Source organism: Mercenaria mercenaria, chromosome 16, assembly GCF_021730395.1.
Source record: "Mercenaria mercenaria strain notata chromosome 16, MADL_Memer_1, whole genome shotgun sequence".
In the NCBI taxonomy this organism is placed as follows: Eukaryota; Metazoa; Mollusca; class Bivalvia; order Venerida; family Veneridae; genus Mercenaria; species Mercenaria mercenaria.
The window spans coordinates 44,879,137-44,905,990 of NC_069376.1; the positions used below are offsets into that span (position 1 = coordinate 44,879,137).

General features: G+C 34.4%; 2 protein-coding genes across 2 annotated transcripts; both read right to left on the reverse strand.

The window, feature by feature from the left end:
* Nucleotides 1-2,215: 2,215 nt before the first annotated feature.
* LOC123541129 (vitelline membrane outer layer protein 1-like) lies at nucleotides 2,216-3,993 on the reverse strand. Its single transcript, XM_045326535.2, has 3 exons — nucleotides 3,775-3,993; nucleotides 3,161-3,367; nucleotides 2,216-2,563 (listed from the first exon to the last, which is right to left on the reverse strand). The coding sequence occupies exons 1-3, from the start codon at nucleotides 3,952-3,954 to the stop codon at nucleotides 2,291-2,293; spliced, it is 660 nt and encodes a 219-aa protein (XP_045182470.2). The 5' UTR covers nucleotides 3,955-3,993; the 3' UTR covers nucleotides 2,216-2,290.
* Nucleotides 3,994-4,678: 685 nt separating this feature from the next.
* On the reverse strand, nucleotides 4,679-25,791 carry LOC123541557 (solute carrier organic anion transporter family member 2A1-like). Its single transcript, XM_045327113.2, has 14 exons — nucleotides 25,723-25,791; nucleotides 24,162-24,294; nucleotides 21,997-22,083; nucleotides 21,080-21,196; nucleotides 20,220-20,525; nucleotides 19,677-19,857; nucleotides 14,145-14,363; nucleotides 12,897-13,061; nucleotides 12,047-12,236; nucleotides 11,280-11,427; nucleotides 9,963-10,120; nucleotides 8,529-8,593; nucleotides 7,679-7,959; nucleotides 4,679-7,458 (listed from the first exon to the last, which is right to left on the reverse strand). The coding sequence occupies exons 2-14, from the start codon at nucleotides 24,291-24,293 to the stop codon at nucleotides 7,426-7,428; spliced, it is 2,082 nt and encodes a 693-aa protein (XP_045183048.2). The 5' UTR covers nucleotide 24,294; nucleotides 25,723-25,791; the 3' UTR covers nucleotides 4,679-7,425.
* Between the last annotated feature and the right edge of the window lie 1,063 nt (nucleotides 25,792-26,854).

Below are 26,854 nucleotides of genomic sequence, written 5' to 3' on the forward strand. Positions count from 1 at the left end.
GGAAATTGCATTCAATCTTTTACTTCTCTAGGTCGTAGACTAAGGTGATTTTATTAAATCTCTTTTGAAAACAGTACGCTGATTGTCAAGGTAGGACTGGACCAGATAAGTCGACCTAATTAGCCATTTGCGCTTTTGTAGAAGAATCCACAAGCGAGGCGACGACACAGCATCAATGATTAAAATGTATTGTTTCAAAATAATAGAGAGAACATTTTTGTTCATGGTTTAATAACGCGTTTTCACATATTTCAGTTATTGTGACGATAATTGCCGCACCTGCGGTGGGATCTTGCATTTGTAAATGTTAAGACCATTAGACAATTGGCTTATGCTAGCCAGGCTGCGATCCAGTCTATACTGCAAAAGAATTTGCAAATTCCATATAACACTGGATCTGTCATATTAAATTTTAAGACCACATAGCTTTACGCGAAAGTTCTCTAATTAAAATGTATAGTTTTTCGGTTTGTGGTATTTTCTTAGGATTGGATCTACTTGTTCGTCAAATACGTCAGTACACATGGAATTGGTTATGAATTAAAACTATGGCGCTCTACAAGAATCAAATCATATTGTAAGATTCATTGTAATCATTGCTTATTATGATACACTTTCAAAACTGTCAGCTTCAGTTCATTCATTATGGAAAACCATTTCGATTGTTGTATAAATCTCATTATATGATTTCATGTACAAAAAACAAAGTGTACGAAAGAGAACTATCAAATCGCCAAAAATTAACAGCAGTGATGAGCCTAAAGTTATGAGATAGAATCTATCAAAACGATTTGTATTTACATATGTAGAAAATTTCATTGTATTACGCTCTTGCGAGGTCCTTTTACATATTAGTGAATCATTTTACATTCAATTTGTCATCTTGTTTCTATAGTGAACACATTTCAAGCGGTTTATAGGTATATGCCTTTGAAAAAACATTCTGACGCTAGTAGCTGAAGAAAGGCCTATGCACAACATGTTCAGACAAAGTTTAGGAAATATGCATGAATAGAATTTGCTAGATATTATTAAGATTTTTATCGATGAAATGAAGGTGAAGTATGACACTATTAGATAAGTCAAGGGTACTTTACTCTGGACCTGATAGGATTTTTCTGTATATTGTTTGGATCGAGAAAGAAATTAATGTATCGAGCGCAAGCATACACATTTAGCGTGGTGACAATATCATATAAAAGTGCATATAACTATGGATCTACTGGCCCGATTTTAGATTTTAGGTAATTATATAAATTTACCCGTGAATACATAACCTATTTAAAAAGGGTGAGGGGAGGAGGTTAAGTTCATATATGGAAGTTATAACCTCTTTACTTCGATTAGCTTTTGTTATCCTGCTTTCATCGACGTCGGCGTCTTCATTACAAAAGAAATGCATGTAAACATGTTTCTAAACAACTACTGTGTCAAATATTTTTAAACTTCACATATTTCTTTGGCGTCATAAGTTGATCTCATAAGACAATATAGCCTTTATTTGTTAAAACTTTACCCCTTTATAACAAAGGTTTTGTGTTTAAGCTGGTTACTCAGAATCTATCTGGCCAAAAGCTTTCAAACTTCAAACATGTCTTCAGTATCATAAGATGACCTTACAGAACAAGTTACATGACACTAGCTTTGATTTTGTTACAATGCTCCTTTTAATACAGACATTTTGGTGGAAGTTTTGCAATATATTTTAAGACTTCAGTTTAGATAAAAGTGATCATTAGTAATTGCAAGCCCTTCTTTTGAAGACACAGACCAAGACAGTAAAAGTAACACATTTGTTATTAATAATGACTGATTTGGTGCGCAGTGTCATGCCAAAAGAATCACAATTTGAAATGAATTGTCAAGAAGATTTTAGCATTAAGTATTATTTATACATTTATTAATAGAACATACCGTATTTCAAAAAAAGATCATGGGCCACTAAAACTGGACCATTTCATTTGTGTATGGTAAAAGTCTTGATAAATAACGAGTTTTGTAAAAAAAATGTCAATAAAACTTCAAAGCGAATGAACAAGCCTGTTTGAATGATATCAGGTTTTTTTATTCATCATTTAATAGAGTCTAAATGGCACTGAAACTAAATTTTAAACGATAAATTTGAGAAAACAAATCACACGTCTCACGTAAGTGAAGACCGCTTATAGGATGTTAAATATTACGTCTGAGGTTGGAAATGAATGAAAAACAGAGAATTGTTTATGCAGGTTTTATTCACTTTGATTACAAAAAAAAAAGATGAGAAACTTCCTGATTTTCGTACGGCTCTTTATCCGAGAGGGGAACCAGAGGCACTGTCGCTACAGCAATAGAAGATGACGTCATTTAATCCAGTGTCGTCACCGCCTCCTTGTTGTGACTCAACTTTCGTGGCCAACCCACATATAGCTGAATTTCTACCACACGTATCGCTCCAGGCCCCATAACTTCCCCAGATACCGTTTCCAGGAGGGTGATTAAGTTCCGACCCGGAACTGTTATCGTCATAGTTACGGCACCGAAATTTAATGTAGTTTGCTGACGTATCGTCACCGTTGCCTTGCTGTAACAAATAAAAAATGGACAAAATGAGAAATTCAACACGGATATAGTTCACTTTCACTCAAACGTAAGCTGCCTTATACATATATGCGTCAAAATAATAAAATCTGCACTCATGAACCCATTTATCTTCTATTTTGACATCCTTTCAAGTATCTAGAATTCGGACTCAATAACCATTGGTACGATATATAATGACTATAATGAATGTACATGGAGCTCACCTATACAATAATGAATAGCCGGCGTTTTAAGGAAAAGTACTTTTCAGTACTATGTTTATACTGTTTAGATAGGTTTTGTGATTTCAAAAACTCAGTGTCTGTTTAAGTTCAGTGACAGATCAAATCTTATCACATTTTGTTGATGCCTATCCCTGACAGAGCTGGCTCTATATACTTCTATTGTTATATATGCCGCATGTATGCGACTGTAAGCGTTAAATAAGACCACCTGACTGTACATATTTTAATGTATGCTTCAGTCTGAATTTACCCCTGATTATTTCTGGAGAATATTCTCATGTAAATAATTTCAGGAGATAGAGAAGGCACGGCGAATTTACATTAAACTAATTTTGTAAAGGTCCGTCACTCACCGGTCCCTCAACTTGTAGAGAGAATCCTACAAGGAAATTATGCATGCCAGATTGCTGCTGGCACTTTTCTTCCTTCGACCAGGAACCAAACGGTCCTTCACCGGAAGTTACTTGGTAACCTAACTGCGCATGTCCTGAAGTATCGGTACACGTTAGCTTGATAGCATTAAGAGCCGTGTCGTCTCCGTTAAACTGGTCAGCCTCGTTCTTAAAATAGGAAAATATTTTGTGATAAAAAATTATTTTGCCTTTAAAATAATTAATTAATAAAATAATAATTATTAATTTATTGCGGAAAACATTGAAAATCTGTTAAAAAAGTAATCAGATTTACACTTTCAGCAGAAAAGGTACATAAATTTACAATAACAGAAGTTGTTTTATTACATGGAATGGGTTTTATACCCTCTATTATAAAATATATAAAATCTGAAGACCCTGTTACATTCTCGTTTTAATTATGTATATTCTAACATAAATTATAAAAGTAAAACCAGTCTTGTACTTGTAAACACATTCAAAAACCGAAAAAAAAAAAAAAAAAAAAAAAAAAAAAAAAAAAAAAAGCAACAGTAGCTCAGTAACGGTGACAGTAAAAATAACCCAGATCTTACCTTCATACTGAAACCTGATGCAAACGTTCCCGGTGGACAATATTCCGCAGCTGACCAATACCCATACTGTCCCCCGTTTGTCACTTTTAAAACTTTTGTCACATTTCTGTTGCCGCTTTCTAACAGAATCCCGCTCGTTACAGAAACAAACAAAATTAGCAGCCCTACTGTACTCTTCATTGTTTTCTTTGTCTAATAACTAATAAAATTAAATAGCTTCACAGCTCTTACTTACCTTACTGCTGATAAGAAATCTGGGACAATGTCTTATCAACATAAACCCAATACTAAAGGTCAAATACAAAAAGAAACTGTACTTTCTTAATAGGGCATCCTTTCAGGATACCAAAATATTAACTCTTTTTAACAGAAAAATCAGCTTATGTGGTTCATCGCGTTTAAAAGTTCAATAACGAGGATTCTGGCTTAAAAACAAATTTATGTCACTTGTTCAGTGTATTAGATGCATATGAAATAAAAGAATTAGATATGTATTAGTTCTTCAGTGGTTTGCTATTGCTTTCCTAAAGGCTAAGCCGCTGCCGATACGTAGGCTAGAAGGGGTGAGGTTTACCGAACCCTTTAAGGCTATATCTGCCGAGCCTGATAACATTGATATATATCAAAAGAAAGTATTTTGTAACCTTTATTTATTATTTAACTCCTATAACCTATCTAGATCAACGTATTACCCACTAACAACGGATCATAAGACTATGTACCTCCTATAGTGTTAAATTATTCCACGATCGTCGAGAATTAAAATACTTTAGTGTCTAAAACAAGTATTTTAAATAAATTAAACATTGATACTGTAGTAGATTTCATTTTCTGATTTTTTTTCTCACATTTTTTTTTCTGAAGCAGGCTGTTTTAATGGAAAAATAAGAGGCGGAGACAGAACATAATTATTCTCATTTCACTTGTCTTACATTCCAAGTATACAAATATGACAACGATTACAGTACAAGAATATTAAAGAGACTAACCCAAACATTTTAGGTGAAAACAATTCCTATCAAAATACATAAAAATTGAGTACTCTCATAGTGACTAGTGGTAAAATCTTAATGACAAATGCTTTTTTGCAAGATATTCTTATAAATAACCAATATTTATGTAGAAAGTAGTATACCGTTGCAACGCTTTTGAAATAATGTAGAAACTTTACATTCTTCTTGCATTTTACCAATATTTTACTTTTATTTTTACCCACTTTATCATTTTTCAGTGTCATATACACATTCTGGTGGAAAAGAACATGTTGGAAATTTTCATCCAAATTGTGGGCGAGTAGCTTTACTTGTTAGTATACTGACGGTCAAATTTTCGATTTTTAGCTCACCTGAGCAATGCTCAGGTGAGTTTTCCTGATCGCTCGATGTCCTGCGTCTGTCGTCTGTCTGTCTGTCTGTCTGTCGTCTGTCGTCTGTCAACATTTGGCTTGTGTATGCGATAGAGGCTGAATTTTTCAACTGATCTTCATGATATTTGGTCAGAATGATAACCTTGATTAAATCTAGGCCGAGTTTGAAAATGGGTCATCTGGGCTCAAAAACTAGGTCACTAGGTCAAATCAAAGAAAAACCTTGTGTATGCGATAGAGACTGCATTTTTCAATTAATCTTCATGAATTTTGGTCAGAATAATAATCTTGATAAAATCTAGGTCGAGTTTGAAAATGGGTCATCTGGGGTCAAAATCTAGGTCACTAGGTCAAATGAAAGAAAAACATTGTGTATGCGATAGAGGCTGTATTTTTCAATTAATCTTCATGAATTTTAGTCAGAATGATAACCTTGATAAAATCTAAGTCGAGTTCGAAAATGGGTCATCTGAGGTTAAAAACTAAGTCACTAGGTCAAATCAAAGAAAAACCTTGTGTATGCGATAGATGCTGTATTTTTCAATTGATCTTCATGAAATTTGGTCAGAATGATTGCATTGATAAAATTTTAGTCAAGTTTGAATAAAGGTCATCTGGGGTCAAAAATTAGGTCACTAGGTCAAATCAAAGAAAAACTTTGTGTATGCAATAGAAGCTGTATTTTTCAATAAATCTTCATGAAATTAAGTCTGAATAATAGCCTTGATGAAATCTAGGTCAAGTTTGAATATGGGTCATCTTGGATAAAAAAGGAGGTCACCAGGTCAAATCAAAGAAAAAACTTGTATACGCTATAGAGGCTGTATTTTTCAACTGATCTTCAAGAAATTTAGTCAAAATGATTGCCTTGATAAAATCTACATTGAGTTCGATTATGGGTCATATGGGTTCAGAAAGTAGGTCACCAGGTCAAATCAAAGAAACACCTTGTGTATGTGATAGAGGCTGTATTTTTCAACTGATCTTCATGAAATTTTGTCAGAATGATAGCCTTGATGAAATTTGGGTCAAGTTTGAATATGGATAAGCTGGGTTTAAAAACTAGGTCACTAAGTTAAATAATGGAAAAAACTTGTGTATGCAATAGGGACTGCATTTTACACTGGATTTCATAATATTTGTTCAGAATGGTTGCCTTGATGAAATCTAGGTCAAGTTCGAATATGGGTAGTCTGGGGTCAAAAACTAGGTCACTAGGTCAAATCAAAGAAAAACTTTCTGTATGCGATAGAGGCTGTATTTTTCAATTGATCTTCATGATATTTGGTCAGAATGATAGCCTTGATGAACTCTAGGTTAAGTTTGAATATGGGTCATCTGGGGTCAAAAACTAGGTCACTAGGTCAGATCAAAGAAAATACTTGTTTATACTCAAGATTTTTTGCTCTAATTTTAATGATAATTGGTCAGAATATTTTTTCCATGAAATCATTAGGTCAAACATGTTTACACTGTTATGGTGTGTAACAGTGTGCTTCTCAGGTGAGCGACCTAGGGCCATCTTGGCCCTCATGTTTATTTCTTTGGAAAATGTTCGAAGAACATGCAATCTATCAATATATGCTTTGACCGATTTAACATGGTATGTGAAAATCATAAACATTACTTATAAAGACCGAATATAAACGCATCCAAGATATATATAAAAAAAATTCCACAACTCTTTGTAAGAAATCGAGTAGCATCAAGAAATATCGTTATTCAAACTTACGGCATTGTCAAATTACATTAAACAACATATTTTGATATCTAATAACTACTGAACTACCTGCTTTTGACGGTCTGTGTATGTTGAATTAAAATTTTTCATATACTGAGAACTCATTGTAATTCTTTGGTACTAATTTTCGTAGAATTAATAGTTGCGTCAATCCACAATAGTAAATACCTGCAGACATAAAAATCCATAGAAATAATATTCATAAATCGACGATTCCATGTCCGCACGGAAGTATGCATTTTTGCCAAAACCACACAATTTTCGGTCGGTGCAATTAAATGTTTACACTGTACTAAGTCTATAATCAGCACTAACAGAACTGCCCAACATTTAGTACCCTGTGCTTATTCTTTGCTTGATTAACATTTAGCCATTCAATCGGTAAATTTTCCGTGAACACCCCTTTGAATGATAAGTGTTACTGCCAAAATCGAAAGATAGACCAGTCCATTTTAGAAATTTAGCAGGCTAAAGGTTAAAATATTAATGTGGCATCCATATAAAGAACCACACGTTTGAAAAGTGTCCCTCTCTTTTTTTCTCCTCAGTCATTAGTGGTCTCCATTGGTTTGTAAATCTGGAAACAAAAACGCCTTATTAAAGCACCTTACCAATCAATACCCGGTAAATGAAATTGATATTAATGATGACATTCATGATTATTTGGATATATTTATCTCTTTAAGTCTAATAAAATAAATAAATTTAAGAAATAAATGTAAGATTAATATACTCATGAAATGTGTATGTTTTGTAGCCAATAATCGGTGTCGCTAAAACGTAATCTATTTCCTTACATGTCCATCCTTTCCGTTTTCCACGGTCACAGTTTTGTCCAACTCGTGTATCTTTTCTCCCTCCCGCCATTCTGTAATTCCTTTGAGCCGGAAGTAGATGTACAACATAGCAACAATTAGCGTCGCAATTGCCGTCGCTACCGTTGCGTAACCATGAATAGCGTTACGGAAAAATACGATGTCGTACAGAAAACATGATTGTCGTTCTCCGCACGTGTACTTCCATAAAGTGCACGTTCCGTCAATTACAGCACCAAAGATAACTGGACCAGGCATCCAACCTGTAATGATATGGACCTGTATACATCTGATAACATGAATAAATCTGAGCTAATTTACAATTACAAATTATGTGAGTGAATGACTGATTTTTAATGAGCAAGTGAGTGAGTTAATGTGAGATGTAGTGAGCGAGTAAACGAGGTTTTGAGTCAGTGAGTACTAAGTGAAATAAACTGAGTTAGTTATTTGTTTAGTAAGTTAGAAAGTTAAGTAGAGTAAATAAAGTGAAGAAAAGTAGAAGAATAAAAAGAAATAAACAAGCAGTTAGACTATGGCACAGAAATTGAAATCAATGTAACATTATTTAATTACGATAAAAATCCATGTTCAATATTCGCAGTACATTTTCTTATTACAGATCAACTGTAAAGGGTGCTCTGTCCAAGCTTATTTGTGCAAATGGTCCAGGTGTTGCTGTTGATTAAAATGTTGTTTTTTTGTGGGTTTTTTTGTCGGGACAAAATTTTATTTTCATAGCAATGCTTTTTAAACTCCATGTAACATATAACCTTAGATTAGATCTTAAGACCGCATGTTAAATACAGACTAAAGGAAAAGATAACAGTACCTAGTGCGGAAGTTAAGAATCCGGAAAATGCCGATGCTGCAGCTCGATCTCTTTCTTCAACACACCTGCAATACAGAACGGGTTTCACATGTGAAAGATGTAATTTTCACTAAGTCAAAGTCCATAACTCCAATCTGGCTGAGTGAAATCCCAAACAGAACACCACGTGCGCAGTTTCACTTGCTATATAACAATACCCAATGTTTTATGACTCTAAGTCAAATACTTTTTGAAATACAAATGACACAAACTTGTATCCCATTTATGCATATTTTTGTCAATCAAGGGCCATACCTCTTGTCTGACTGATAAAAATCCATGTGCACACTTCACATGCGGAATAATATTCCTATGATGTTTCATGACCCTATATAATATACTTTTTATGTGCGACACAACTTTTATGCCTTTTAAAGCATATTTTGTTAGTAAGTCAAAGGCAATAACTCTGGTCTGACTGAGTGATATCTCTAATAAAACCCCAGATGCACAACTTCACATGCTAAATGATATTCCTGTAATGTTTATTAATACTGGGTCAAATACTTTTTGAGATACATGCAACACAACATTAGGCCCTTTTTATGCCTATTTTAGACTAAGACAAGGGCCATAACTCTGGTCTGACTGTGTGAGATCCAAATTAAGACCCCTGGTGCTTGCTTCTCGTGCTGAACAACAATCCTGTGAGGTTTGATGAGTCTAGGTCAAATATCTTTTGAGATATGAATGATACAAGTTCGGACGGACAGACGGACGGGCAAAGGCAACTTTAAATTAATTTGGGGGCGGGGGGGGGGTGGGGGGTGGGGGGGGGGGCACAAAAAATCAGATGCATGACTCAGTGAAAAGCCATTCAATCGAAAAACACGTAGAGTATGCGCAACTGTAAAATTTCATTGAAATTCGGCCACGTGTTTTTGAGATTCAGTCTGCCCTGGCTTATTGAGGTCATAATCAAGTTGGAGAGTTAATACTTTGTGCAAAAGCAACAGTTTTCTTTTTTCAACGTCAATATATTTGCTGAATCTGAACGTATTAAGATATGAAAATCGTAAAACTGTTTGTCAAAGAAATGGTGTTAGTGGTTAAAAATTTCTATATATCACCTGTTGTTATGCCGTTCCATAGCTTGGGCAATAGTTCAGAAAAGGTATGCTGGGCTTAAGTAAATAAATGGGAAAAAATGTTGAAATTTCTGTCTGATGTCAAGTCATGAAACACATATAAAATGGTTGGCCAGTCAACAGTTTTTACAGACTCGTTGCTGTTTACTAGACTAAATCCATAGTATGCATTAGGCTTTTGGCCAAACACTGCCAAAATGCTTTTGGGTTTTACTTGTTGCTTTCTGGCAGCCCCTTTCAATGGAAAGAAGAAGTTAATCTTATGAAATCTGAGAATGCAAATATACCTTCATCTTTAAACCATTACCTTATTTTTGCAAGAAACGTCGGTATAATTTTGAAGGCATCGAAAAGCTTTCCTATGAATGTGAAACCAGCGTACAGGTACAGTTTAGCAGAGCACCCTTGATCACATAGCCCTGGCACAGCGTGGCCAGAAGGAATGCACGTGCAGTTCGTGAATGACTGTAAAGAGATCACAGAAAAATGCATTATAATATACGTGGACTTAATTGCTTAAAATAAATGTTTAAATATTTATACTCAGATTACCCCGGAGCTGCCATATGTAACTTGTGAAAAGTTATTATTTTAAACTGATGCAATGATTAGTAAAGGAGATAAACCGTGATGCAAGAGTATAACGTCAGGCTCCAGATCCGGAGTGCCGCGGGTTCGAATTCAGACAGAATCGCCTTCACTACAGTCTATTAAACCAAGGCGCATGTAGAAATACAGGAAACAGCACGGGACTCTTATTTCAATTTGTTTGTAATGGACGAGCGGTGTCCCGAACTTACAATCCCTGGTTTCGTAGTCAGGAGTGTTACGACTTGAATACTATGCCCGCTGTAACTGATAACAAGTTTTTCTACAATCGATATTAAATATATAGGTTTTAACTAAAGGAAGTTTTTAAAGCTGTAGGTTCTTTATCATTCACCTCTTCCATCAATAGCTTCATATATGAAGGCCGCAAACATTAATACGCACCTATTAGATGTACGCACGTATTGAGTGCATATTCTAACACGACCAGCGAGTAACCTACATACATGTAGATCAAAATCTATCTCCGGTTATTCTGCAATAAACCAGTCGCGTGCAATGACGTCATCCGATCCAGGTGCGTAGCACGGTCGTAAAAAATAGTTACCATTTTTTCTATCACTGTTGATACCAGTATGTCGTGTTAGAATCGAAATAACATGTTCCCAAGTGTGATTTATCGTAGAAAACCCTAGTTTTTCGTTCTTATGCGAAACAATATATCACGAAGGCCTTCGTGATATATTGTACACATAAGAACTCAAAATACGGGTTATTCTACAATAAACCACTCTTGGGAACTTATTATTTCTTAAATATACTGACCAAAGGTTAGGATTTGATTTGATCAAGGTTTAATAGTGTACATTCAATGCATGTGTACATTCGATTTGGGAGAAACTTATGGCACGAGGCCACATACATGTATATGGCTTAAGGATGCTTATCGGAATTCTGTACAAAATTCGAAGAGTAAGTTGATGTTATTCTTTCAAACAGCACGGTGTTAATAACGGTAATATTTCATGTTATTGCACTGAATTATATTACAATGTATATTAGTAAAATGTTTAACCTTTGCGCTTTTCTCTGTACAACCAGCATGGCAGGGACTAAAGTAAGAACGTCCGTCATCACCACACACCGGAAAATATTTCTCGTCATCACAGGTACATCCTTGTATACAGGACTGTTCCACGGATTTGTACAATGAGGACGTCTCACTACGAGAAATAAAGAATATCTATTTTTAGCATTACTTAAAACTATACAATACTTTGATTTCAAAACTGTTTTGCGTCGTTTTATGTAATTCAGTAAATTGGATTAGAAAAAAAAACCAAACAGTCGCTCTTAAAGTGTTAGTAATTATATAACCGGATGGCAGAAATTTTTATGTTGGTGGCATATGCTATGGTATTAAAACATTATTTAATTTAATTTAGAGACTCTGTTTTCTAAGATTAAATGTCTTTTTTGTTTAGCTAAACAAATATGTATTTAAAGTATGAACAATTTATATCTTTTTCTGCAATTTTTATGCTAGTTAAGTAAATATCTCTTTCTTTGCACTACAGTATTTCACGTGACATGTTTAAGTCAGTGAAAAGAAATGTTGTAAAACAAGTTGGAAGTTTAGAAAAATAATTTCACACATAAAAAGAAGAGCCTAATTTTTCTATAATATTCTCATTGCAAATCTTGTACAAAAACTATGATGTGACTGAATATGTATATTGTATGGATTGAGGCCACTTGAGTCATTCTAGAGCCGACTTTCTTTGCTAATACGTGTATTATGTATTTCATTCAATAGTTTTCATTTGCAAACTTTTATCATACCTTTTCCCATTGTCTCCTACTAACGCTGGTTGATCACATCCGAGTACAAATCCACTACACACGCAAATGAAATTAATGGCGTAGAATATGAGCAGCAACTTTACTGTTTTCTGGGGAGTCATTTCAATTCTACGAGACATTACGCCACCAAGAAAAGAACCCAACGCCACAGCAGCAATATAACTAAAAGCTGAAAAATGGAAGGAAAGAATAGGCATATTAAAACGAGAGAGATTCTCTAATACTGCAGACAGTATGACGAAACCAATCTTTTTCACTACGAAAGTCTAAAAATAAATGCCAAAATCGTGCCTAATCGAAGTCGTCAAATGAAATCGTTTCGTCATCGCTGCAACAAATGTAGAACATAGAAATACGACAATAAAATCATATTTGCAAGCTGACAGCAATATTTTAAATCAAGGCACTGACAGGTACTTCAGCATAAATATGAATTTAACATGGTACAGAGGTATAACGGTTTACTCAATATTCAATTTAGGATTTTGCTTTCGTTTTAAGATTCAAAAGGAAGGGTGCATTTATTCACACTGTCGTTAAACTTTAGAAAATGACATGGGTTAAGAGTGAAGTTTGGTGCGATCAAACTCCCCATTCTCGTTTTGCCACTGACCGTTCCAAGGCGGTGCCGCACTGTGTTCCTTATTTGTTTGTTTTATCATTGTTTTACTTTGTTTACATATTTTTGTGTAAATATTTATCATTTGCACATCCGTTCATTGTTAAGTGTTTTTTTTTTGTCTGGAGGTTGCCTTTTTGGAACTTCGCTAGTCCTCTTTGATCGTTGTCGTTGTTCTTAAAAAAGCGGAAAATTTCAGAAGTACCTTACCAAGGATGATATTTGCCTGCCACAACGGTACTGTGTACTGGGCAGCTAGATACTTCGGCATAAACGATAACACCCCTGCCACGCCCACTAGATTGATAACCGATGATAAAACTAGAGTTACGTAAACAGGATTACGCAATAAACGTTCAATGGTCTGCCCGAAATCTGAAGGAAAAAGTGTAAAAAATTAGCTCGAATTTAAATTAAAATTCGTTTCTACCTGAGTCTATATTTTGACATTTTGAACGATTGCATTTTCAAGGACGATCCAGTTATTTAAAAGAATATTTCAGAATAATACTATCCCTTCAATTAGTGGAAATTTTAAGAAAGACAAAATAAAAATGCAAAAAATAGAATAAAACGTTTTCATGGAGTTTGAAGAAACATTAATGCATTTGACGTATGCGTATTACTATTGATTCAGCGACTACAAGAACTGTTTATTTATAGCGATATCTCTTAGTTATAGTCTGAAAGATATATCTGTTCTGTGACTGATCGCTCTTTGTAATAGAGTTAGCAGTTACTGTAAATGATAATGAGAGATCAGCCAGACTTTGAATATCTTTAAAACATTTGTCAGATATGTTGTTTGGCGAAAGTGCTATAGCTCTTATTAAACCAAAAGAGATATCTGCTCAAAACTATTTGTATTGAGCTACCATCTTAATGGAATGGGAAATCACATAGTCCTCGAATGCTGTCAGATTTCGATTTTTAATTCAACTGGCCAAAAAGTAACAACCGCAAGTTGCAAATTACCTTCAGCGTTTCTGATCGGTCCAGAAGTTGAGTGTAATGGGACCAAAATTTTTTTTTTCGTTTTGTTATGCTACTTTTTCTGCTTTTTACTGCTTGCATTTTACGTTTTAAAGCTATCTGATAAAACTTTTAAGTACAGAGCAACACTGCTGGGTCTTGTTCGTCACAACAAAAGAGTGTGTTCCCTTTATGTGTAAATCCTAGCTTTCAAACATAAAGACAAATCCCTTTTACACAAAGAGACATCTGCTAAACAGCCTTGAACAGATCTTAAAATTGTAGTGTTGTCTCATATAATACTATGTCTTGGCATTAAAAAGACTTCTCTTTGCCCTTAACTGATAGCTTTAAGTATTTCCTGTAGTCATCGAACAAATAGCAAAACGGCTTGCGATACGCTTGAATGCCTTTATAAACTACACATGTATGAAGCCATAAAGTAAATCTAAGATCGCATATATTCTATATAATATGCACGTATACCTCTTAACTCATGCTTCAATGTCTGCGTCACTGTTTTCTTTTCAGTTGACTTGACTTTTTTCTCTGTCAGTTCCAGGTCTTTCATTCTACTTTTAGATTTCAGTTTCCGCGGAAAGCACATGATTGGTATACTAAAGAATATTGCGCATGCGCCAAACACTAAAAATCCCAACCACCAGGCACCAATCCATCGTGGATCCGATGGTGTGATGTCGACCGCTAAAATTATAATAAAGTGATTGTCATGCCAAGAATTCCCAGTCAAACATTACCACTTTATATTTTCGCAGTAGCGAACTGTGGCATGTCTATATCTGCATGTAGTTCTCGTGTGGCTATCGGTATGTTACATTATCGTGTTCGCATTAACCGTTAATTATAGGCTATAACATTTATTTTTATCCATCGGCATTCAAGACATTATTACTACATTAATTAAATAATATATTTAGACATTAAATACATTGTCTTAGCCCTATATCTGTTACTGTCAAATTGTAAATAGATACTTGATATTTCTCATTTCACCATATAAAAAATGTATAATTACCATCATGGAAATACAAAAAATTACAGTTATTTTGTGGTGTGTCTTTAAGGTAACTTAACAATAGCCACTACTGACCTTGACATTTTATAGGAAAAAGTACAAGTATACATAACTCTAAAACTATACTAAGCATTTAGAATTGAAGCTCATATAAGAGCTGGCACTATTAGTGACAAACGCCCCCGAAGTGTGCCCACAAAGCTACAGTTGTCTGCGTAAAATATGCCAGAATAGTTTAGGTATGACTCATTTTGCGACCAGATAAAACAAGTTCTCCGAAGGTAAACTTGACCTTGGAGCTAGGGTCTGGGTTTTAAGCATGACACACCAGCTCATCATAGGGAAGAACTGTGACAAGTAATTTCTGATGAATGGCAGAGTTATTGACCGCACAAGAAAGATACAATGTTAAGCCTAAGTGTGACTTTTACCTTGAAGCCAGGGGTCTTGGGCTTGTGTCTGACACGTCATTTCAATATAGGGAACGTTTATGCCATGTAATTTTAATCGATTGAAGAGTTATGGAACGGACAAGAAACACACCATATAACTGTCAACCTCTAAATGTGATCTTGACCTTAGAGATAGTGGTATTTTTGTTATGCATGACACGTTTCTTCGTTATAGGTAATATTAATGCCAAGTAATTTCGAAATTCCTTGATGAATGACAGAGTTACGACCCGGACATGAAACAAACCCTATTAAACTTTGACTTGACTTCTAAGTGTAAATTTGATCATGAAGCTAGTGGTCTTGGTCTTGAGCGTAACACATTGCCTCATTATGATAAACATTTATGCCAAGTTGTTTTAAAATCCCTTCATGGATAACAGAGCTATATACCGGACACGAAAAATGTTCTTTTAACCTATGACTTCTAAGTATGACCTTGACCTTGGAGCAAGGAATCTGGGTCTTGCGCATGACACATTGTCTGATTATGGTTACAATTTATGCTAAGGTATTCCAAAATCCCTTCATCGATGGCAGAAATATGGACCAGACACAAAAACAGATCCTGTTAACATTTGAACTCTAAGTCTGACCTTGATCTTGGAGCTAGAGGGTCTGGGTCTTGCCCATGACACGCCGTCTCATTAAGGTTAACATTTATGCTAAGTAATTTCAAAACCTCTTGATGAATTGCAAAGTTACGAACCGGACACGAAACAGACCCTATTAAAGTTTGACTTTTTGACGTGTGAATTGACCTTGTAGCTAGGGGTCTGAGTATTACATACGAAACGTCGTCTCATTAAGGTTAATGTTTATGCCAAACTATTTCAAAATTCCTTAATGGATGGCAGAGTTACAGCCCGGACAAGAATTTACAAAATTTCGGTCGGACGGACAAGGCGATTTTAATATGCCCACCTTCGAGGCATAAAAAGTCAAAGAACATACTGTAGTGTAAATAAGAAGTTATTTGCTGAAACATCGTTAAAAGATATAAGGATGTTATTGATAAATAAAACTTAAAATTATAAACTGCTTTTGTAAAATTCTTGAAATAGATATATACTTAATAACATAATATGTTAACAAAATCTGAAAAGTAGATCCTTCGGAAGCACTGATGACAAGGTTAATAGTGAATATTGCAGACTCGATTTGATTGAGACCGCATTAGTTGTAGTGTGTTTATTTTGTACACTAGTCAGCAGTGTACATGTATCTAGATAATTTGCAACCATGCTTTGCACGGTATGTCACGGATCAGAGGGATAGACTGGCTATATTCATCACTACAACCCGGCAAACAGTATGAAATCTAAAGTGGTAGTATATTCATGGCATGTCATTTGATGTAAAGGTTCAGACATAATTAAGCAGTCTCCCCAAAAAGGCACTATGATATCGATACTTTTGAATTTTAACAAAACTGAAAAAACTGTCCAAAAGTGTGTTTTCTTAATTCTTTACTGTTTATATTAGTCTAATCATTAGAACATTCTGAATATTGCAATAGGTCATATGAAACAGATAGAACAAACAACGGAAAATATTCCTGTCAAAATTGTTTTAAAAAATGCTATTCAATTTATTTTCGGACTGCCTAACAATACAGAAGGCTTGATTACTACTTTGTGTTAACGGTGACTTTCATCTGACAAGTTCAAATGCACGTCTTAGTTTTGGTGGCTGCTGCCACCAGTGTCATAATGTACACTAAGTGTGAGGAATCTGCTAGTTCTTAAGATCATCCTAACAACAACTCTTAAAATAGTTCAAGTCTTTCCAGAAAAACAATTATTATATGCAGTGCTGCCAGATATACCATAAAACCATTTCAATCAAAATTCGGCCACAAAAAATAAAAAAATAGAACAATCAGGTGTATGAATACAAATATGCAAATTTATGGTCACGTGAACAAAAGACGGAACAGGAGCGATGATATTTAGCCAGTGGTTGTTCCTTATCATCGTATCATACCATATAACTATCATAGAGATCACGTAGCTAATAACGTAGAAAAAACGGAAACCCACAGGTCGCCCAAAATTACAATCAAAAAAATGCTGGAGGCTCGCTTTGAATAAGCCAGTTCAAGGAAGGTATTACTGTCTTACAATTTTATCCATTTGTAGGTTGATGATGATAGTTATAATGGCCTTTCTGAAACGGCAATCTGTAGCAATTTATCAGATAATTGTTTTGATCAACTTAAAAGTTAAGAGATCTAACTATTTTAAACTTTAATCTATCGTGAAAAATTGGCAATGATAAACAAATTCCTGTTTCGTCCTTCTATTATTCCAATTATATTATTATATTATTCAACATTAAATAATTTGGAAAAAAATATTCGTATCCAAATTGCTGATTAACGTTTAAACTTTTCGTACCAAATGTTCTCAAAATGAAGAAACATTTCATACATATCTAAATTTCTTAACAGTGGTGTTAGATGTCGTGTTTCTTTCCGTTTAAACCACTTTGATATCATGAAATGCTTTTTAATTTTAACAGTTCCATGATATATTTTTTTCAAAAAACGAACATTTCAGTTTCTTTCAGCCTAAACCTGATTGCCAAAAATTCATGCCAACATTACATTTTTATTAATAGAAGTATTGAAACATTCAACTTGTTTTTAAAAAGACACTGCTCTCCTCTCCCACTTCTGCTAAATTCATTTTTTTAGAAAAATCTGCAAGGATTGTTACAAATATATGTATCAAAACTAAAATCAGTTCCCAAATTACAACTTTTTTTGTCGGTCTGACAAGTTTGTTGGCCCGAATGTTAGGCAGTCTGATCAGCACTTTTGCGAAACCTGCTGTTATGTATAGCGAACTTTTGAGTATAAGAGAAGGGGTGATTATTTATGAATCTTTACGTGCTTTATTGTATATACCTACTAAAGTATAGTGACCGCAGGACTAACATTCTGAGGTGCATTTGTGGTGCATTTTTGCACAATAATCTCATAACTGGTAAGGACTAAATTAGTGTGTATATAATCAATGGCAGGCAGTGTCCAAAAGCTTTAGAAAGAAATCTATAAGACTAAATGATTTGGAAACAATCTTATTATGTATTTACAGTAAAAAATCGTCGGTGTAAGTTATAATGTAGATTTCGTCACAAATAATCAAAAAGGACCAAAACTATCGCTTAAAGACTAAAACAATGTGTATGTAAACAATGGCATTTATTTTGAAACAAACGCTGAATGTGTATGGTTTATATTAAGAATTCCTCAGATGTCTCTCACATCTTTCCAGTATTTCACAAATTGATTAGCAGCAATAGCAGGTACCATCAGTGATTTGTGTGACACTGTTTGATTCTATTAACTGGCCCATATAAGAAAATATTTGCATTTGTTTTTAAATCATGTCCACGTTTTTAAACAGTACTACAGTTAAATAACATTCCAATACATTTATAACAAAATATACCACATGTGCATAATGAATGGGAAAAGCAAAAGGATATCGCTACAAGTCATTGAATTACAGGCTCCCTTCCAAAATCATACAACATATACCTATTTTCCAATAAGAATACTCGGTTAAATATTTTGTTATTTTATTTTCATAAATGCAATAAATGGTTTAAGTTTAATCATATCTTATTATATATATACATATATATTCACACATGTTTACATCATATTTATACAAGCATTGAATAAAAAAACATACAAATGGGTTGGGCCGAAAGTTATTCCAACATTATCTAGGGCCTTCCCCAGAATAGTCAGCCTATAAGTAGCGCAAAAGCAATGTGTTATGGTTGTATGGTTGGTTGTACAATTTCAAGATTTTAACAATTAAAGATTTTGAAAAATATGCATTGAAAAGAAGTTAAATAATTATTTTGTTAGATATCTAATAGAATGTTATAAAAATACGAAAACAAGATAATCAAGAAATAAACAAATAAATAGGAAGTTATACCATTGTTCAGTTGCTGCTAGTACTGACTCCACCGCCCCTAGTTTTCGCTAAGTAAATTTGCAACAGTTACATTTTATATGGTGAACTCGAGTTAGTGATTTTTATTATTTAAATCTTTTGCTCTCCTTAATATAAGTTTGTACTTCTTTGAACAATATTTCATTCTGGGATTCTGTTAAAGTATCAATGCCAAATAAGAGTTTCTTTGCGCTAAGAGGACGAAAGGCTCATTGACAAGTGCTATATCGTTTGCAAGTGAAAAAATAATGCTCAGCATTTTCATTCTCAGCACCACATTTACAGGGCTTGGAAAGAGATGATTATTATACAAATCAGAATTTAGATTACTGCAGTTAATTGGTTACTGAAAATACGAATTTTCATGTTTTTTTTCTTTTGGAAAATGATACTTTTATATTATTCATAAGTGTTTGTTATAATGCATGAAGTGAATTTATGTGAAAGTCATACATCAGTGCTGGAAAATGTTACTCAATCCTGATGATATTATCTAATTGAAATATCGTTTGAAATAAGATACATTTAGCAAATAAAGTACAATAAAGCATACGTTCAAGTGTTACATATATTTTGCTGAACAGTCCACCAATAAGGTAGGCAAGTGCAGGACCAAAGATTCCAGTTCCGGTTAGTATACCCATATAGAATCCGGTCTTTCGTTTATCTACAGCATCGTCCACGTACAATGTAATAAATGGGTATCTTACAGACTTTCCAACACCTTGGAATACCTGTCATTAAAATAGTCCAAACACACTTGATAACATTTCACATATATTTTATAATTAAAACATATTATGCGAAGTATTTTTCGCTTGAAGATTCTGACCTTCATCAGATCAGTCTGTCAAAACAGACAGATACTTATGCATTACATGTACCAGTTCTGGGCATGCACATCCAATCCGAAGATTAATATGGTTTAAAATTATTAGATGTAATGCCTTTAATTAGCGGAGAAATAGAACGTTAACGGCTGATAGGTAAAAACAAAGGAGCTGTTAGGCTATAATATTAACTGTGGATTGTTTAAGGCACTATTGTTTTGAAAACACGAAATACCGGTTTAAAATACGTACAAAACGTTTCTTACCATTCCAAAAGCAATGAGGCTGAATGCTACCTTCTTGATATGAAGTTGCTGGATATTTGCTGTTGCCTGCGCGCTACCTGCTGCCGCGTTACATCCATCTTCACCGTTCAAAGTCTCGTTTCCGCACATTGGAACCTTCCGCCCCATAGTTCTGACAACGGTCATATTGTCTGACATGCCAAGGCCTGCTGGTTTATTCTCGATTTCATACGCAGAATGGTCTTGCATAAAGTACGGTAGTGCACACATTACTCCACATACGCCAAATAAAATTGTACTGATTCCCAAACCTCTCGGAATATGTACCTTTAACATAAAGTAGCAATTTATTCAGCTGAACCAAATCACTTTCAAAGACTGAAGAACGCTAGATTCATCTTGACTCGTGTGAATTGTCTTACATGAAGTCATGCGAAATAGTTTGAAATTAGGTAACGGAGATGAAATACTTCATGTAGTCAGAAACACCTACATCATTACGCTTTTAATTATTAAATCAAAGGAACAATGAAAACAGTGTCCATGGGAGGAAACAAAACACTTACACATACGTTAAACACAATCCTTTAACTTCCTTAAGATATGTACAGCAAATTTGTCATAATTATATTACAAATTTGTTATACATTTTGTCATTCTTCTGTAAATATCTACTATACAAACTTACCTTTTTTTATATGTAAGATGCCTGTAAAGCTGTAAAGGTCATGCTTAATTTCATGCTCGTATACGCGCCGAACATGGAAAATAGGAGAAAGACAAAATGGCAGGGGTTCCGCCCAAGTGTCTGTCCGTGCTTGAAGCAATACCTACAGGGGTTTATTTGGTCTTTCACCAATAAAACACAATCACAAAATTACCTTTCTAGCGATGAATCCAGCAAATATAACACATGAAAGAAAGCCAATGTCATTACAGCTCATGAGAAGACCAGTCTCTGCACTGCTAAAGCCAAACTGCTTCTCCAACATAGATACCTGCATTACACTACAACGTTGCTGAAGACTACGCTTTACCAACGATATATGAGCCGCCCCATGAGGAAACCAACATTGTGCGTTTGCGCAGTCTGGTCAGGATCCATGCTGTTCGCTTTCAAAGCCTATGGAATTAGAGAAACTGTTAGCGAACAGCATGGATCCTGACCAGACTGCGCGGATGCGCAGGCTGGTCTGGATCCATGCTGGTCGCAAAGCCACTATGTTGGTTTTCTCATGACGCGGCTCATATGTGATGAGAATCGGGAATTTTCGTTTGATTGCGTTACTTTCAATAACTAATTTCGATACCGCCATTCTCTGGTTGTTATGAAACTTGTCGATATAGCATACGAGAACACCTAGGCATGTAAATGCCTATTGGCATTGCGGAATCACTACCATTTGAATTATTCTGATGGTTCATTTGGCGGGGGATAGGGTGTTGGAGAATCCATGTTCTCTCTCTCCTTAATTGACATGATGTGGTTACAAATGTTATGAAGAGAAATATGGTGTCGAACATGATTTTACATTTTCGTAGTTTAACACACTACAATAGGTACATGTATATACTTAGACAAAAATAATAGAGAAATCTCAAATATTGAATTACTTCATGGTGCTGTAAAAGGCAATCCAGGTATTACGTTCTTCTGCAGAGAAGAACAGGTAATGTACTTTTGGTTTCAGTTCTCCTTCTGTTTCCATAATAAAACGAAGGTTAACACAACAATGAAAGAAATAATATCTGGAAGTGGCAAACATTTAATTATGTATATGGTATTCAATTGCTTCACCTGAGAGTTGATATAAACTGACAGTGTTGACGTAAGCAGTCCTGAGATACTGTAAATACCGATGAAAGCACCAATTCGGGCAAAAACCTGGAATATAACAATAATATTTTACCCAAGTTTCATAAATATTGAGATATTTCCGTGCTTATCAGAACATATTGATCACCTGTCTAATTGATCGTAACGTCATTATGCCATCAGGATTTGTGAAAAACTACGCTCGTTATGTAATTATGTCAATAGGATTTGTGAAAGCTACGTTCGTAACGTCATTATGCCATCAGGGATTGTGAAAAAATACGCTCGTTATGTAATTATGTCATTAGAATTTGTGAAAGCTACGTTCGTAATATCATTATACATTACGATCTGTAAAAACTACGCTCGTTTTGTAATTATGTCATTAGGATTTGTAAAATCAACGTTCGCACTGTCATTATGTCATCAGGATTTGTGAAAACTACGCTCGTTATGTAATTATGTCATTAGGATTTGTGAAAGCTACGTTCGTAATATCATTATGCCATTAGGATTTGTGAAAACTACGCTCGTTACGTAATTATGTCATTAGGCTTTGTGAAAACCACGTTCGTTTCGTCACCATGTCGTTACGCCATCAGGATAAATTTTGTGAAAACCACTTTCGTTATGTCATTTAGTCATTACGCTATTTTTCACCATGAGGATTTGCAGAATCAGTTAAAACATTTGCTGTTTCAGAAAAGCCAAAGAATTGATAAAGCGCAACGCCAAGATATTAATAAAATTGACAAATTTCAACTACAGAACTATCCAGTTTAAATATGAAAATAGTTCTATATTTGGTTTTCTTCCAAAAATGTACTTCTCCAGTTTTATTTATATTGACCTGTATTTTATTTTTACTGCAGCAGCGGTTTAAAAGTATCTAACATCAGCTGGAGGTTTTGCACTTGGTGCTCTCAAAACTATGTCGTCAGCAAACAGCCGGTTCATTAGTGATTAAATCCCCTTGCTAAGTCGTTAATAAATATATAAAATATCAAAGTCGGGATTACATCCCTTGTTTCACAGCGGTAGTGATTTCAAAAAAGTTTGTATAACTTCCGTTAACGGCAACCGCAGCTTTGCATTCAGTGTTTAGAACTTCAAAATTGCACCTCCATTCTTTTAAGATATGTTTCTGCTCACAGGAAGGCTGAATTCATTTGAATTTTTTGTATTATACTTTTTAAACTTTCGTTAGAATTCAGTTGAATTTTATGTCTAATTTTACCGCTATGCCTTTTCTTACTTCATTTTGATAACTGCGTTTGACTTTCCGAAATTCTTTATCAAATGTCCTTTGTTTTATTTTGAATTAAAAAGGAGCCTTTGTTTAGAAATGCAGTAAGTATTTTTTGAGTTTGTTATGTCATTTTGTCATTATGCTATCAGGATGTGTAAAAAAACACGTTCGATATGTCATTATACCATTAGGATTTATAAAGATCATTTTGCCATCAGGATTTGTGAAAAGCCACCTTTGTTTTGTCAATGTGCCATCAGGATTCTAAAATAGTGGTTTTTATGTTCCTATTTTGTTTTTCGGTTTACGTTACTACCAATATGTTCAAAATTTAACAACATAATTAAACGTACCACCATAACATAAGTTGATCAATTAGCCAAAGTCAAAATCCTTTATTTCACTCATTTCATGGATACATGATTCAATGCGAGTTGATACCCAAACCGTACCGCTGGTCAATTAATTACACGTACCACCATAAGATGAGTTGATCAATTAATTACAGGTACCGCCAAAACTTGACCGGATCAGTTTCTATATACTGTGAAATCATTAATATTCGTGGAGGACTAATTTTCGTGGATTTCGTGCTTGCGTTAATCCACGAAATTTAATCCCAACGAACAAGTAAAATTCCCATTCATTTTATATTCAGAAGTTGAAAGCCACGAATTCATATCCCCATGAAATTGCCGGTTTGACCAAAACCACGAAATTTCATGCCCACGAAATTAAATGATTTTACAGTATCAAGTAAGGTTTGCTTGGATTGAACAAATGCTTGTCTAGAAGAAAGGAATTTACTTAGTGTTTCATGATAATTAAATTAGAATAAATCAAACTACTTTTTTCTGAGACAGACTGACGATGCCAATATATACAGCTTAATATTTACCTGTAAGAACGCAGGACGGAAGGACCCAATACCACATTGTGTATTAGGGTCCACTTCTCTCCGGATGTCTCCACTGATACTTGTCACGTGACCGTTGTCAGCTACCTCCGTCGGTAACTTATCAAACTTCATTCTGAAGAAATAAGCTTTACCTATTACAACAGTATCTATTTACAATAATTATACATTAAATATTATCTGACTGCATTCAACGGGACATAGTCAATCCGTATAGAGTCTAGGCTGTGCTTACGACCACCTCCAAATTAAGGCCTTTCAAAACTGTTTATAAAAACCTCTATATTCTCTTCCCGTTTGCCCATATATAGACTAAGTGTAGATCTATCTGTGTCAAGAGACCACCTGTTTTCAAAATTCACTCTTTTGATTTCCCTAAAAAATGGAATGACTGTTTAAGATTTTTTTCTAAACATTTAAGCTGCATGATTTATTGTTTACTAACACTAATTGAAAAGCGTAATGTATCCATTATACTTGTCGTTACAATCATGTTCAACTAAATCGTTTTTAAGACTATATTCATTATCCCAGTACAATTAAGAGCTCAAATATAAGTAAATCATTTTGTCCGCAAAGGAGAAGAGTTCTATAAGACTATGTGTCTTTCGTTCTTATCCTTTCCTACTTATCTTCTTCAAACAAGTATGTGTGTATTTAATTTGTACATGAACTACCTGGAATAAAACATGTTTAAACTAATTGAAAATAAAAAAGAAAATTTAAGATATTTTGAAAACAGACAGTCTAAATCATATTTCTAACATCATAACTTTTTGCAATCATTTTCCCAATAAACTAGCTCTGCAGTAGTTTATATAATATATATTAAATAAATAAATAAAGATATTAGTCCACCCGAAGGTGTGCAGTTATTACTTGTAAAACGGAGCTCGGAATCTGTAAAATATTCTTTTAAGTAATGGGGATAATGGTAGAGCGTCCACTTCGAGTGCGGGAGGTCATGGATTCGAACCCCGGCCGCGTCATATCAAAGACGTAAAAATGGTACTAGCAGCTTCCTCGCTTGGCGCTCAGCATTAAGGGAATAGTGCTAGGACTGGTCAGCCCGGGGTCAGTATAATGTGACTGGGTGGGGAATCATGCCGCCTGTCTGCGGCGTGATATTCCAGTGAGGCAGCACTATAAAGCTGGGCATTGTGCTCACTGCTACAAGTAGACACCGTCGTTTATATGACTGAAAAATTGTTGAAAAAGACGTTAAACCCGAAAACACACACACACATGGGGATAAACTCTCCGCGTACTATGATATAAAGAAACTAGTGCTTTCTGTAGAAAAAATAACAAAATCAAATTAATAAATTAATGTTAATCGTAAAAATTATATAAAGACAACAGAATATATCATAATTGTGTTATGTAAAATAAGGAATAACAATTTCGAAAATACAAAATTAATGTATTAATAATTATTGTAACAAAGCAAACAGTTCTTGATTCAATGAGCTTTAGATTTAGTTTATCTATATTTTTAATCATATCAATATACGATGAACTGAAAGAAAAGGGAAAATCTTACCTTAATTTGGAGTTTTTAAGTCCACCACTACAACGAGCTGTATAAACCAACTGTCTCCGTTTAGTTTACACAATGCTTATTAATTTTTAGACACGTTTCGGGTACGTGATGTTGTACGTATGTATTCACTAAGTGTACATACTTTATTATTACACCTTCTCCTAAAGGCTCATATAGGATAAAGTTAAAACCAATGACACAGTAAATTCTTAGAACATTTGGACAAGAAAGCAAAGACTGGTCTAAATAAAGACAGAGACAACGTCACATGTTCCCAAATTTAAAATTCAAAACATAGTGTAATGCGGTTAAAAACTAAGATATTAAAAAGGGTTTGGACATTTAGGCCGAAAAGCCAGTTTCTGAATCAATTAAAATGTAAATTAAAAATACCAGCTAAACAAAGTACAAAAATTCTAAAATCTATGAAATGTAAATTCTGATGAAATCCCATCAAGGGGTTACTTTGAACATAAATGTCTTTTTACTAAATTATAGAGTTCATTTTATCTGATAATCTATCTACAGAGAAAAATAAGGGAATGTCTTTAAACAAAACACGTTTCATTTTAATGCGCTCACTATTTTGAAATCGACATAGCATACCAGAAGATTGAAGTAGAAATATGTAAATTTATAGACAAAGGGATCTTTTTGTATGCTATGTCAATTTCAAAATATTGAGCGCATTAACCTGGAACGTGTTTTGTTTAAAGATATTTCCTTATTTTTTCTTTGATATGTTTCTACTTCAGCACGAAAACAGTATATCGGATCCTATATGTGATACAAAATTACTTTTTTACTCTAATTTATTTAAGGTTATCCTACCAATTTAGACCTCAGTCACCAAATCTCATTCTTGGAGAGAGAGAGAGAGAGAGAGAGAGAGAGAGAGACAAAGAGAGACAGACAGAGACAGAGACAGAGACAGACACAGACACAGACACAGACACAGACAGTTCACAGTTCATCAAAGCGGCTAATCCAACGAAGAGACTTTATACTTGAAAGACAGATCTTTAGTTGACGATAAAGCATTGCAGCTGGTCCGACGCAGAGAATTTTTTCTTGAGACAGTGTCTTCATATTACAATTAAGCACAGCTGCTGGTCCGGTGCGGAGAATTTAT